The sequence below is a fragment of the Betta splendens genome, chromosome 7 (assembly GCF_900634795.4).
Source record: "Betta splendens chromosome 7, fBetSpl5.4, whole genome shotgun sequence".
NCBI classification, from domain to species: domain Eukaryota; kingdom Metazoa; phylum Chordata; class Actinopteri; order Anabantiformes; family Osphronemidae; genus Betta; species Betta splendens.
The window spans coordinates 17,225,800-17,240,804 of NC_040887.2; the positions used below are offsets into that span (position 1 = coordinate 17,225,800).

General features: G+C 45.9%; 1 protein-coding gene and 1 long non-coding RNA gene across 3 annotated transcripts; one reads left to right on the top strand and one right to left on the bottom strand.

The window, feature by feature from the left end:
- Positions 1–67: 67 nt before the first annotated feature.
- Positions 68–8,892, bottom strand: lima1a (LIM domain and actin binding 1a). Of its 2 annotated transcripts, XM_029156839.3 has the most exons (11): positions 8,735–8,892; positions 6,845–6,994; positions 6,491–6,536; positions 4,047–4,415; positions 2,983–3,049; positions 2,351–2,439; positions 2,121–2,186; positions 1,995–2,037; positions 1,823–1,887; positions 1,613–1,746; positions 68–1,378 (listed from the first exon to the last, which is right to left on the bottom strand). In XM_029156839.3, exons 2-11 carry the CDS (start codon positions 6,967–6,969, stop codon positions 496–498), a joined length of 1,887 nt encoding a protein of 628 aa, XP_029012672.1. In that variant the 5' UTR covers positions 6,970–6,994; positions 8,735–8,892; the 3' UTR covers positions 68–495. The 2 variants fall into 2 exon arrangements, with proteins under 2 accessions (XP_029012672.1, XP_055366516.1); XM_055510541.1 differs by lacking the exons at positions 6,491–6,536; positions 6,845–6,994; positions 8,735–8,892 and adding an exon at positions 4,481–4,495.
- LOC121202344 (uncharacterized) lies at positions 2,135–3,480 on the top strand. The gene is made up of 2 exons (XR_005897888.2): positions 2,135–2,490; positions 2,594–3,480. It is a non-coding gene; the product is annotated as an uncharacterized LOC121202344 (long non-coding RNA).
- Positions 8,893–15,005: the final 6,113 nt, after the last annotated feature.

Sequence of the window (15,005 nt, forward strand, 5' to 3'; positions counted from 1 at the left end):
TTGGTGTGAAGTCATGGCAGCTTGTGAAGGTGGTGCTAACTTTACACAAATTTACCAACACACATACTCTAATGTAATGTTTTATTTAAATGGTAGCAGTTCAGGGTAATTGATCACAATTACATTTAAAAATATAATATTAAGACCCAGTTTGAGGCTTCTAACCAAAACGTCTGTATTTATGTTGTAGACAGAAGGAAGCAATGGGTGAATTATCCATAGAAACAAATAAAAACTAACAAAACTTAAAAACAAAAAAGGCTATTTTCACACCAATAAAACCTGATAGAACACCTGCTCTTAGCCATGAGATCAGTTAACCTTTTAGATAAAAAAAAAAAAGTGGCAGTAAAACCCTCTCCAGTGCTTGTTAAAATAGGCATCTTGAAGAAATAAGTTCAGTCAGATGAGAGCAAGTCGCTTAACAAGAGAAGGAATGTGACAAAAGAGGCATGGCACCAAGAGCCCGCATGGCCCTTGGCTAAGGGCAGAGACTCAAACGTTCTCCTCCTCGTAGTGTCGGTTTCGTTTGATCATTTCCTCCACGGTCAGGACGTCTTGTTCTACCTCTGTGTTGTCCGTCTCACTCTCACAGGACCCACCGTGCTGAGGCGACAGGTTGGCCTCCACCCCGAAATCAGGAGACAGAACGTCTGGAGACTCCGCTGGCGTCTCCGTCTCTCTTTCCAACGTGCCACCATCCTCCTCCCACTCAGTCCGTCCAGCTGGGCTGCTTTCCCCCTCAGAGAGATAGTGATCTGTGCAGTCTTCACTCTGCATGTCTACACAGCTGTCCTCTGTGGTTGTCTGGTGCTGCAGGTTAGTTCTCATGAGCTTTCCGTCACCAACAAGAGGTGGTGAACTTAGTTTTCTGGCCTGGGGAGCAGATTGACCGGCCACGCTCCGCTCTGTGTCAGTAGAGGGGGAGTTCTCTGCTGGCGGCCACTTTGCTCTGATGGGCTTACTGGCAGAAAACCCCTCTGTGCTCAAATTGACTTTACTGTGGCTGTCCTCCAGCTCTGTCAGCGGCGGCCATGAGATTTTCAGCCTGTGGGTCTCTGTGGGTCTGCTGGTTTTCTCTGGCGACTCTTGTTCCAGAGCCTCCATCGTGGCTTTCAGCACGTTGACTTTAGCCAGAGGGGAGTCCTCCACGCAGGGACTCTCCAGCTCTGAAACAGAAGCTGATGCAGAGCTCAGGACATGTGGTTTGGCCTGAGTGACCTCTGGTGAGGTCTTACCATCCTCTCCTTTAACTTCCCACAGCTCCTTGTGAGGCCGGTGACCAAATCCCTCGTCATAGTTGCCCTTGGCCTTAAAGAGCTGGGAGAAGTGTGGCTTGCAGTAGATGAGGTTGTGCAGGGAGGCGTAGTTTGCCAAACTGAGCCAATAAAAAGAGAAACACATTCAGGGAGTCTTTCAGTCTACATTTATGCGATTGACAACACATTATAGCCCATAATGTACGTAGTGAGCTGTTACTTCCTCCGCTGAAGCAGCGGTAACATTAATCTAAATTAATAGCATCAAGGTTGTTACTGTGTTGTCCAAGCTCATTGATGGTGTGTGCACACGCACGCACGCACGCACCCACGCACGCGTCAACAGTCCTCACCTGAGCTTGGTGTTGCAGTGCGAGCAGCGGAAGCAGGACATGTGGTAAACCTGCCGATTGGCCACCAGCCTCTCCAGAGGATAAACCGTTTTCAGACACGTCACACATGTTTCCCTCACAGGTAGACGCAAGTTCTACATGTACAGTATGAAGCAAAGTCAATCAAATGAAATAGTGTGTGTGTATCTATGTATAAGGTTAAAGCTTTACTTTGGGAGTCCTGGGCTCAGCAGCGTCTTTCTGACCAGAGGGCGACATGGTGCCAGTAGCAGAGCCTGTATATGCAATAGGAGGAAAGTTCAGTAAGAGACAGAGCTGGTGGTGACATTCAGTCAACCACAACATTTACACCATTGTCCCGTATTAAAGCGGTTTAAATTACCGTTGCTCTCTTTTTTCCTGCTGTTTAGCTCTGATTCAAAACTCTAATGAGGAAAGAAAATCGTTTAATATTTTAATTATTGTGATTCTGAGCTGAATGTAAATGCATGAATTTCATGACTCTCACTGGGTCCAGCATTAACGGGATGACGTTCTCTTTCTGCTTCAGCATGAAACCGTCCAAGTGATCATTCTGAGGGAGAGAAGCCAGAAGAAAGAACAACATGAGGAAACCCGAGTCTAAACACGGCTCACAGACAAGGTACAGTAGGGGCTCATGCTTTGCTCATCACTGCAGATGAATACAGAGGAGTAAAGACGAGAGCTTTGATGAGCCTGTTTGGGATCAGAACTGACCGATGATGGAAGGACTTCCTGTTTGGAGACGGCGGCTTCGTAAAGGGCCATTCTGTCCCGCAGAGGAGCAGACTCAGCAAGACCTTCATCTGTCCAGTGGAAGAAGATGGTAAAAGGAAAACGGTGCCTTTTAAAACAGGGTAAGTTGTGAAGTACATCATAGTTCACATTGATTATTTCAAACTGAGCAGACACCAATTTACTTGGTCCCTATAGTCAGACCGATTGTTTCATCATTCACAGGACGACTGTTATGTTATGGAGTGCAGATTGTGCTCGCTGGTTACGCAGGCTGAGGACGGGAGCATGAGGTCTGGTGTGTGTAGGGAAACAACACCAGGTCATGTCCTGTCTCTCAAAGCATCTGCTGATCAGCGGCTACAACGCCTCTGGGAAGATGTGACCACACAGGAAGAACAAGAACCAAGGCACAGTCGTGTTTTACCTTTGACGTTATGTTATTTCATTTAATTTATGTGGCTGTAAACAATATTTTTGTAATTTTATTTAAAAAGGAAACAATATCAACAGATTCAGGTCATGTTGCTGCTTCTTTGTTATATATTAATGGAAATCTTCTGTTTCATTTAAACATTTGTGGCTACGGCTAAACAAAGGGAACACTCGTGTACCTCCTAGCAGCTGATCCATGTTGGCTGCGTTACCACCTGCTCCTTTACTAGTCTGCTCTCTGGACTCCTTCAAGAAACACACAAAAACACAGATGAGTAAGAAAACTAAATGCAAACAAACATTGTGCTCAGTGTAAAATGCTCACGTTTCAGCTCGTAGAGGAAAAAGACTGGAAGCAGTGCTGTCCATCAGAAAAATCAAAAGGGAAGAAAGAAAAAGCACAAAGACAAGAGGTAAAGTGTGTGTGTGTGTGTGTGTGTGTGTGTGTGTGTGTGTGTGTGTGTGTGTGTGTGTGTGTGTGTGTGTGCACGTAATCCCCTTATGAGCTCAGTGAGACAGTCTGAGACGCCCCATCTGTCCAGAGTCACCAGCCAAAACAAACTGATCATCTCTGCTTGAGTTTATCTGACAGCGCCTCCTCAAATTAAAAAAAAAAAAAAATGCAGGTTAATTTTCCCCAATGTGGGATCAATAAAGTTCGATTAAAAAAAAAAAAAGTTCAATTAAACCTATTGTTGAGTACAAAAAGCCCTGAATGTGAAGGAGACACTTCCAGGTGGAGGCGCTGATCCTTCAGTACAAACACTGTAAAAGGAATGTGTTTTGGCTCTGAGCCACGTCCAGGCTTGTTGTGGGTGCATGACTCTGCATGTGGACCCACCGGTTACCACCAACAGGACCTGATGAGCCAACCCCCAGAGGTTCTGACTAGTTAAGCTCTGTACTGAATTTATTTTTGAGGCCATTTTGTACTAAACGCAACTTGTAACTTTTTCCTCCTAGACGATATTTCACCAATTGGCAGCTGTGTTTTTTGTTTATCTTATTTTCTCTAATTTACTGTAGTCAAAATCTATACATAGTATTTACAGTAGTTAATGGTTTAAGCCAACAGTTAGAGTCTAAAGCCTTAAAGATGTGTCATGGTCTCCTCCTGACATAATCAGCTGCTCTGTACTGAGGAAGGTGCGATAGAAGCAAAAACGAAACAAGGAACGAAAGGGGTCACGTGAGCAAAGAGCCAGAACAAACACAGTGAATAAAGTGAAACCAGGACATTTACCTTCTCCAGCTGGTTATCCTTCTCGAACATCCTTTTGAGGCTGTTTAGAGAAACACTTGGCTTCTCACAATCCAGAACCTCCGCTGCTCTGCCCGGATCCATGTCTGCCAGATCCGCCAGCTGATTGTTGGGGGTCGATTCACTGATCTTGGAGTCCGCTAACCGAGGACGTGGCTCAGGCTGGGACTCTGATGGAGTTCTGGGGCCTGTTGATGGACTGGGCTGTGTCTGGGTCTTGACAGGTCTGCAGGGTGTAATCTGAGCTTGGGCCCTGTGGCTGGACGGAGACTCCTGCTGCTGCTGCTCCCAGTGTTTCTTTAAAACACTCAGATTTCCACTGAGCAATGTCGATGGTAGCGGCTCTGCAACCTGCAGAGGAAAGAAGAAATAGATTTTCTCAGTTAACATTAAAACAGAGCTAGTGCCATTCAAACCTCAGTCTGTGCATCTTTGCTTCATTTCACCGCTTTGTTCTTCCATTCCTGAAGGGTTGTGGTCTGTTAAAAGTTCTACACTTTGTTCTGACCCTGAATGCCTCTCACCATGGGGGACCTAGACTTCACTCTCCCTACTAAAGCACGCTTCAGAAGCAGCTGCGCTGATCTTACTGGACTTTCTCTTGCCCAAGAGGAAGTGATCTGGCCTCAAAACAGAAATATCAGATTACCAGTAGATCATATGAAGCTGGGGCCGACCCAGCGTCAGAGGCAGTGTCTGCCTACACAGAGATCTGGTCCTCCCACTACAGCCAGTCTGTAGTAGTTTATTACGGTAAATGTAATCCTCAGTAGCCAGTGAGAACAAAGCTCCTGGAAAAAATGGACAAAAGACTCAAACAATTACTGTTATGAAGGAGACTGTTACTGTTTCACTATTTCAGTTGATGAAAACGGGTCAGATGGGCATAAACAAAAAAACCTGGGGAAACCTTTAACACTGCACATTTTCTTCACCCTGAATCAATTCAGGAGTCACGAAATTCCACGTCAGAGCTAATAAACTCGTACAAGTAAGAATTCAAAGGTTTATTCAGTAGAGAGAGTAGAGTAGAGCAAGTGGTCAATGTTCTAAAATCTGCTCAACAAGAACCTGAAGCTAAGAACATCAGATTTCAATATCTAGTCTTGTTGTTGAAACTAGTAAACTCAAGAACACCAGTAGAACACAGTGAACCAACCGATGACACGGCACATATCAGATAACACATTTCCACTCACAGTCACAGAAACAGTGTGATGACTCACACACAAACACAAGTCTGTTTTTAGTTTGTTCACTGTCGCGAATCTGCAACTGCTGAATAAGATTTAGAAAAGTACCAGACCTGAGTCTAACGTAGGCTGCACACAAGTGGAAGAATGTTCCCATCAGTGCAAGTTAGGACAGAACTTTAACTAAGAAGACAAACAATTGCTCAAGAGTCCAAGCTGGAAGCTGCTCAACAATGCTAACAAACACAAAGCAGAGTGAAAACCTGAGAACCTCCGATGAGCCGGGGGTCCAGCTGCCGCTGAGCGTTTGTGAGTGGGGAGTGTCTGAGCTGTCCCAGATGTGGAGAGAGCAGCATGAGGCAACTAGCTCACTCCCCACAACACAAAGGGAAGGAAGAGGGAGTGAAGGTAGCGATGGGTGAGGGGCAGGCAGCGAATGAGACAAATTAGAAACAGGCAGTCAGCGAGAAGAGAGGAGAAGAGAGCTACAGGAAATGAGAAGGTAAAGGAAGAACAGACGAAGGACAGAGACGAACATGCTGCACAGGGACTCCAGCCGGATCCATGACGATGTAATAGAGGTGACACGGCACTGCACCAGACAGTATTAACTCTACTGTTTCATTTAACTTTTGGCATCCTCAAGTACTGAGGCCTCAGCGTGAAGCCACCAGGTTTGTGGTGGGGCTCAGATCCTTGTAGTAATACTCCAGATTTACCACTTAAGCAAAGCCAGTTCCCACTGTGGCATGAGCTCTTTGCATTTACATATAGACAACAGTCTTTTTTTGTACACTTGTAAGTCATGAAGAGCTACAACAGTGTAATATAAAAAAAAAAAATATATAGAGAAACACCGACAGATCCCATGTTAGCAGAGGAGAAGCCTCCAGCAGAACCAGAACCAGGATCACGGTTCTCTCATTGCTCCTCAGTCAAGCTAACGTGACTTTGGGCCCTCGTCCTCATCACAAATCGCTGTGTCTGCGCATTTTGTATTGCGCTGCATCTTGTGATTGGGTTTCACTAACTATCAGATTCTAGCATTAACTCAGAGCCAGGTTTTGTGCTTTTGTCTAAACTGTAAGTTTAGAGTGTTGGTGTAGACCCAGTTACTTACATTTAAGTGCAAACTTAACTGTAAAACTTAACTGCTATTTCAACGTAAAGGTTTTATGTGGGCTTCTTTTGACCCCATATCCCTGTATTTCCTCTGCCGCCGGTAGCACTTACCATTTTTATCTTCTCTGCTTGACCCTCCTCTGCTGCCATCTGGTACCTGAGAGACAGAAACAAAACGAAGGAGACAAATTATGACTGATCACTGCTGGTCCTGCCATAAGTAGGTCAAATATACCAACCTGACGATTATTATCCATTATGATTTATCAATTATTTACAATTATTAAAGTAGTCAATGAGTTTGGTTATAATAAACGTTTTTTTTTTCTTTCTTTGCATGTTTGAACTGTTTGTTGCTACTTTTACTGTCAGTTTTTCTGGGTTTAGAGAAAACTGGTGGAAAAGGGTCAAACTTCTGATAAAAGGTTGTTAGAAGTTATCACCTTACAGGTGCGAGGGACCTACTTGGAGAAGCGCTCTGCGATAGCGGTGGCTTTGCCGCGGGCAGAGACGATGGACAGCTCCTTAGCAGTGACCCGCAGCGACTGAGACGCCCACTGCCGGCGGTTGAAGGACGTGAGAGAGGCCATGTTTGTCCGTCAGCGTTCCTGGAATCTGGTTGGAAAAAAAAAAGAAAGGGAACGATGTTTAGTGAAAAGGATACGAAACTTTGGTTCTGATTTCCTGTTGCTTCATGTTCAGGCTTCTTACTCAACTTTGCTACAGTAGATGCCAAGTATCCCCTTCAGCACTTTAAGTGTGTAAATGCAGACTACAGGTCACAGATGCAGCAGCTAAACCCAACCAGACACGTGACTGTGTTACTGCTGCAGCTCGTCTAGACTGAGTGACACTTGAACTGATCACTAGCAGACGACGCCACTGATTCACCTGTGTAACAGACTGTTACACCGGCCTTCACAATCCCGCTCTGTTTACCTGTTCTCCTCTTGATGTTCACCCGGAGGCACAGTTCAAGCAGACACACGCATTGTTACAAGGCGTTGACTGTGACTTGTGTTTGCTAAATCACACACTGAGGTGGATGATGATGTCAGAAACTTTAGGGTCTAGACTCAACTCAGACTCAGCAGATGGTACAGTTTGGACTGATTCGATTTTTCGTCTTCACTGATGTTGTTGAAATATTTTGAGTTTATCCTGGTCCAGAGCAGCTGAACATCAAGGATAAGTTGGTTCAGAATGACCTTAGTTTAGCTGTCTGTTCTGTTAGAACTTATTTTTGCGCTGCCTCAGTTTAACCAGTCTGTTTTAGAACTCATTAGGTTAATCTATACACGTTTGTTTATTGGCATTTATAAATTCACGTGTTAACTATTATTGCCACCAGACTTCGCTGCTCATGTTATGGTGGTTTAATGAAGCTCGCTAATGTATGTACTCGCCATGTACATTATTGCGATTGCTGATGACGATGCAAAAAGGATGTCACTCAAGTTCAACGAGGCTCTGTTCGGTCCAGTGTTCACAGGCTGTAAAGATTCGGTCAGTCACTGGTTTTTCTGTTGGACGAAGTTAAACCTCGGACGTTTCCTGGTCTGATCCTCCGTTATGCATCACCCCGACAGGTACAACACCAAGAAGGCACTAAGAAACCTTGAAAATATTACTTTACTTGACAGATGCAGGCTCTGTTTGCCAGACAAACAGATTTAAAGGGTGACATCATTAACTATACAGACAAATTGATGCCAACGTCTCAAACTAAGCTGCTGCTCTGTGGAAGAAGCGTCAGCGGCGATGTTTTCCATGTTTAACCACTAATTCTGTGATTCATACACGTGGTGTTTAACGTTACTCCTCCAAACGATCTGCACCAGCTCGACTCAGCGGCTCCTTCTTATCAAACGGGCAACATACGCCCGGACGCTTCCTTCATCCTGGATTCCTTAACTCTACTTTTGATCCGCGGTTTAGGACAAAAAACAGGAAAACAAAACAAAACCTCACATTTAAGATGCCAACAAATTAGAAACGTTTGGCTTTAACGGTATTTCCCCTCAACTCTTAAAACGTTCATGTCCTACAGTCAGGTCAAATTCACAATATCACTACCAAAAACAAATGAACGCTGTTAGGACTTATCTGAACCCCGCCTGGTTTGATTACAAACAAAGCAGCATGTAAAACAACGCAGCTTATGCAAAGGAGGCTTTTAAAGGCCAGCGTCTAAAGCATGAAAACGCAGCCAGTTGCAAAGTATTGAGGTAAAATAGAGGAAGGGGCCGTTTGGATGCTTCAAAGCTAAATCCCAGAAAAATACACGGATGCCTGATATTAATCCTAAAAAAACCCAATATTTTAACCTGTAAATTTCAAAACAACTCCACCTACCTGTGACTGTCTCGGCTCCTTCTCTCAGATTTCCACTACTTATATAGAACTGTTTCCTTGTCTTTTTATTCCTCAGCTGTTGCAGCGGTACTTCTGGGCAGACAGGGAAGTAGGCGGGGCTGTACGCACTAATTTAACTCTTCACAGCCAATAACACAGGAGCATCCACCTCCACCTGAAAGGTACGAGCTCCCCGTTCCTGCCCAATCACCAGCACTGCTGGCTTCTGTGGGAACCAACCTACAGGTATTTCTCAACGACTGTGATGAGCAGCATGTTAGTCAGGCAGCAGAAAGGGAGAAGAGGAGAGAGAGGTGATGAAGAGTCATGTGGGAATCCCCCACTGGCTCCTGACTCACCAGGTCAAAGGTTTGAGTATATGACTCACTGACTCAACTGAGGGAAGGAAGTGGGGATTTGTTCATGCTTTAACAGGACGTGAGACAAAAAGAGACAGCTTTTGTTCAACTCTTGGATCTGTTTCACCAGTTTATAGCATTTATAGTGGTGGGACCTGGAATATGTCAGACCTGCACAAATGGGTAGGACGGTTTGGGGAAACCAAGCACAGAATGAGCCTTCAGGCTGTGACCTAATCCACCCTGTTATTCATCATCTTCCAGGTTCTCTGGAATAATCACAGTCCATCTTTTTTTCCAGACACACGTGGTTGTGATTCTTGGCTGTAGAGAGGGGAAGTTCCAGTTCTCATTAGAAATTCCCAACAGCTTTCTAAATTCTAGGGAATTTTACGGTGAACTTATTTTCACTTTCACCAGAACTAGTCTGGCTTCCACTGTGCCTGTAAAAGCATTTAACAGAGCTGAAGACATTACATTTAAATGATTCACATTGCCCCTTTGTTCCTTTCTTTGTTTCGAAAGACTGTTTCGGTTTCCATCTGCCTGCTCTCTTTCTGCTTTTCCCACTAGGTTGAATGGCTTCACCTACTCTCTCCTGCTGCATTTAATCACTCTAGAATAGAATAGAATAGAATAGAATAGAATAGAATAGAATAGAATAGAATAGCTTTATTGTCATTGCAAAGCATGTATACAACGAAATTGGATTATATATATATATATATATATATATATATATATATATATATATATATATATATATTCTCCTCCAGAGGCCAGGGAGCTTGAGGGTTCTGTGCAGTATCCTTGCTGTTCCTAGGACTGCACTTTTCTGGACTGAGATGTCGGATGTTATTCCAGGGATCTGTTGTAGCTACTCCTCCAGTTTGGGGGTCACTGCCCCCAGTGCTCCAATCACCACAGGCACCACTGTGGCCTTCACCTTCCAAGCCTCCTCCAGTTCTTCTCTGAGCCCTTGGTATTTCTCTAGTTTCTCATGTTCCTTTTTCCTGATATTGCCATCACTTGGTATTGCCACATCCACCACTACGGCTTTCCTCAGTTCTTTGTCCACCACCACAATGTCTGGTTGGTTCGCCATTACCATTCTGTCTGTCTGTATATGGAAGTACCACAAGATCTTGGCTCGCTCGTTCTCTACCACCTTGGGAGGTGTTTCCCACTTTGACCTTGGGGTTTCCAGTCCATACTCCTCCGCGCTCCTGTTCCTGTATACTATGCCAGCCACTTGGTTATGGCGTTCCATGTATGCTTTCCCTGCCAGCATCTTACAGCCTACAGTTATGTGCTGGACCGTCTCAGGGGCCTCTTTGCACAGTCTACACCTTGGGTCTTGTCTGGTGTGGTTTCAAGCCATTGGTAGGATTTGTTGAGATCAGTTATATTCCGGTGGTAAAAATGGCTCGCTGGATAGCTCAATCGGTAGAGTCACAGGACTTGCATGCGAGGGGTTTCCGGTTTGAATCCCCGTTAGGGCGAATAGGCATCCAGTGTGGGTCCTTGGGCAAGACCCTTCAAGCTACCGCAAGGGGGAGCCAGGACGCCAGGTCAGAGGGGAGGTTTCACCATCTCCCCAACCGGAAATTGGGTACGAAGCCCCAATAAGCACAGATACGCTGAGCGAGGCAGCGACTGACCTGAAAGATAAGATCATGGCGAGATTGAACAGGCAACCACGAACCCCACTACAACGGCTAAGTGAAGTACCATCAGAAAGTCTCATGGAAGATGTGAATGCAGCATTGAGAGCGATCCCTACCACAACAATCACAGAAACCAATGAGATGATATACGCTTCAGCATCAGTGATCCTAGAGGTGCTTGGCTATAAGAGCAACCATGGGAGCCATGAGAAACAATACCCACCATGGAAACGAAGGTTGGAGGCAAAAATCAAGGCAGCTCGGAGGGAAGTGAGCCAAATGACAGAGGCCCAGAGAGGTGCAATGAAAAGACCGATGCCCAAGAGGTACAGCCAGATGCCCATACCTGAAGCACTCGAAACTGCCAAGCAAAGGCTACAAGCCTTGGCCAGCCGCCTAAAGAGATACACCAGAGATAACGAAGCCAGACGAATAAACTGGCTGTTCGCAACACAACCTGCGAAAGTGTACTCTCAATGGCAGGGTAATAACAGCAGAGCAGACCCACCAAGGCTGGAAACTGAACAGTACTGGAAGGGTATATGGGAAAGGGAGGCATCACACAACAGAGATGCACAGTGGCTGGTGGATCTGAGGGAAGACCACAGCAACCTCCCTGAACAGAATCCAGTGACTATCACAGTGGCAGACATCCAACATAGAGTCTCAGGTATGAAAAACTGGACAGCACCTGGCCCTGACATGATCCACGCCTACTGGCTAAAGAAGCTCACTGCAATCCATGAGCGCCTGGCAGCACAAATGAACCAGCTGCTAAGGGATGGGACTCACCCTGAATGGCTAACCGAAGGGCGAACGATCCTGATAATGAAGGATCCCTCAAAGGGCACAGTCCCATCCAACTACCGGCCAATAACCTGTCTCTCCACAACATGGAAGCTCATGTCGGGCATCATCGCAGCTAAGATAAGTGGGCACATGAGTCAATACATGAGCGAAGCACAGATGGGCATTGGTAAGGATACCAGAGGAGCCAAACACCAACTCCTGGTAGACAAAACAGTCGCCCAAGACTGCAGAATGCGACACACCAACCTGTGCACAGCCTGGATCGACTACAAGAAAGCCTATGACTCAATGCCACACACATGGATCACTGAATGCTTAGAGCTGTACAACATCAACAGAACTCTAAGGGCCTTCATTGCAAACTCGATAAGGTTGTGGAGAACCACCCTTGAAGCCAATGGGAAGCCACTTGCCCAAGTATCCATCAAATGTGGCATATACCAAGGAGATGCACTGTCCCCACTGCTGTTCTGCATAGGTCTGAACCCCCTCAGCCAAATAATAAACAAGACTGGCTATGGATACCGACTCCGGAACGGGGCCACCATAAGTCACCTCCTCTACATGGATGACATCAAGCTGTACGCCAAGAGTGAGCGAGACATCGACTCGCTGATCCACACCACCAGGATCTACAGCTCGGACATCGGGATGTCATTCGGACTCGAGAAATGTGGGAGGATGGTGACAAAGAGAGGCAAGGTAATCCACACAGAAGGGGTCTCACTCCCAGAAGGAACAATAGCCGACATTGAGGACAATTACAAGTACCTTGGAATACCACAGGCGAACGGCAACCTTGAACAGGCAACAAGGAATGCGGCAACAGCCAAATACCTCCAACGAGTAAGGCAAGTCCTAAGAAGCCAGCTCAATGGCAAGAACAAATCCCGGGCAATAAACAGCTACGCTCTGCCAGTGATCAGATACCCTGCGGGAATAATAAGGTGGCCAAAGGAAGAGATACAGACCACAGATGTTAAGACACGAAAGCTCCTCACCATGCATGGAGGGTTCCACCCCAAATCCAGCACCCTGAGACTGTACGCTAGCCGCAAGGAAGGAGGCCGAGGACTAGTGAGCGTGAGAGCCACTATCCAGGATGAAACATCCAAGATCCATAAGTACATCAAGGATAAGGCCCCAACAGATGACGTGCTGAGTGAATGTCTCAGGCAGTGGAGAACAGAGGATGAGATGCTGGAAGAGGGACCATCATGGGAGGACAAGCCCTTGCATGGGATGTACCACCGGAACATAACTGAAGTGGCTGATCTCAACAAATCCTACCAATGGCTTGAAAGGGCTGGGCTGAAGGACAGCACAGAGGCACTCATCCTGGCTGCACAGGAGCAGGCCCTGAGCAGCAGAGCCATAGAGGCCCAGATCTACCACACCAGACAAGACCCAAGGTGTAGACTGTGCAAAGAGGCCCCAGAGACGGTCCAGCACATAACTGCAGGGTGTAAGATGCTGGCAGGCAAAGCATACATGGAACGCCATAACCAAGTGGCTGGCATAGTATACAGGAACATCTGCGCGGAGTATGGACTGGAAACCCCAAGGTCAAAGTGGGAAACACCTCCCAAGGTGGTAGAGAACGAGCGAGCCAAGATCCTGTGGGACTTCCAGATCCAGACTGACAGAATGGTAATGGCGAACCAACCAGACATTGTGGTGGTGGATAAAGAGCAGAGGAAAGCCGTAGTGGTGGATGTGGCAATACCAAGCGATGGCAACATCAGGAAAAAGGAACATGAGAAACTAGAGAAATACCAAGGGCTCAGAGAAGAACTGGAGAAGGCTTGGAAGGTGAAGGCCACAGTGGTGCCTGTGGTGATCGGAGCACTAGGGGCTGTGACCCCCAAACTGGAGGAGTGGCTACGACAGATCCCTGGAAAAACATCCGAAATCTCATTCCAGAAAAGTGCAGTCCTAGGAACAGCAAGGATACTGCGCAGAACCCTCAAGCTCCCTGGCCTCTGGTAGAGGACCCGAGCTTGGAAAGTGGATGAGACCACCCGCGGAGGGTGAGAATAGAGCGCAGCGCACGCAGCGCAGCACTGTTGTGTCAGATTGATTATGATGTTTATGATGATTATGATGCAGAGATTGATCTCTGCTCCCTGGTGATGCTGCTGGAAACAAACATGGAAGAGGAGCTGAAGTGTTGTACCTGTGGGGGTGAGTCCAGCTCTGCTTTCAGCAGGTGAGGCCTGTAACAGAGCAGCACAGATTCAGCAGGTCAAAGTAGCCGGAAGCAGTAAAGATGTCCACTGACAGAGAAACACAAATATAACAAACACATGAGGTCTTCTCTTCATCCCCCTGGATATTTTAGGTTAATTGAATCATAATTAGTACTTAAAAGAAACCTTCTTTGTTTGCTTGTTATTTTCCTGTTTTGACCTGCACTAAGAGCAAAGCTAAAAAGCCATACACAAACACTTACAACACTATAGATAAAATACATCGTACAGAAGTCAATATTATTGTGTAGCCTGAGGTGATTAATACATACAATTAAAGAAAACGCCCAGAAACAGAACCTCATGAACGGTCTTTGTATGTGTTAGCCGCCAGAGGGCGCTGCTATGTGTAGTTTAGAGTCAGTTCAGTGTCAGAAGTGTCAGTAAAATCTTTGATCAGCTGGTTTGTAATACATATCTAATAAATGTTGTGGTGGTGAAATAACAGAATCATGGATCAAATTACACAATATTTGATATAGTCAAATATAACTTGCCTGATTTTGACTGAAGCAGGTACAGTGTGCACACTGGTTTTCAGTCCACTGGGCCTCATGAGGGTTTGGGGCCCAGAGGCTAAGAGCCAGAGACTGTTTCAAAGTGAATTAACAACCACAACAGTAGTTTAATAATATGCAAAGGAGCAAAATCACTACAGAGACAGAGGAGCAGAGCTGTTCCTGTGTCATTTGGTTAGAGCCGGTTTCAGCTAAATGTGGGGGTTGCTGCATGTTCTTGCCTGAGGCCTGTATGTCACAACCCATCATGAATATTATTCGATTGGTATAATCTGTGTTATACTGTACGGTGGTACAGTGCACACATATTTGTAGACGTCAAAATGTACATAAAGAAGTTGGCGTGTGTGAAATGGTTGCCTTTCCCCCCCACACACACACCAACTTCTTTATGTGCATTTTCACACACACACACACACACACACACACACACACACACACACACACACACACACACACACACACACACACACACACACACACACACACACACACGGTAAAAAGTATAAAAAAGGAAAAAGAGTGTTTTTCATACTGGTGACCTAGTTTTGGAGCCTGTGATGTCACAGCTCCACCTCTGCTTGGATTGGACAAAGACAATATTGATGCTCTTTGGCTGGTGTGGTGTGGAGCTCCTGTTTCAGAGAGCAGGGGGCGGATGTTGGATC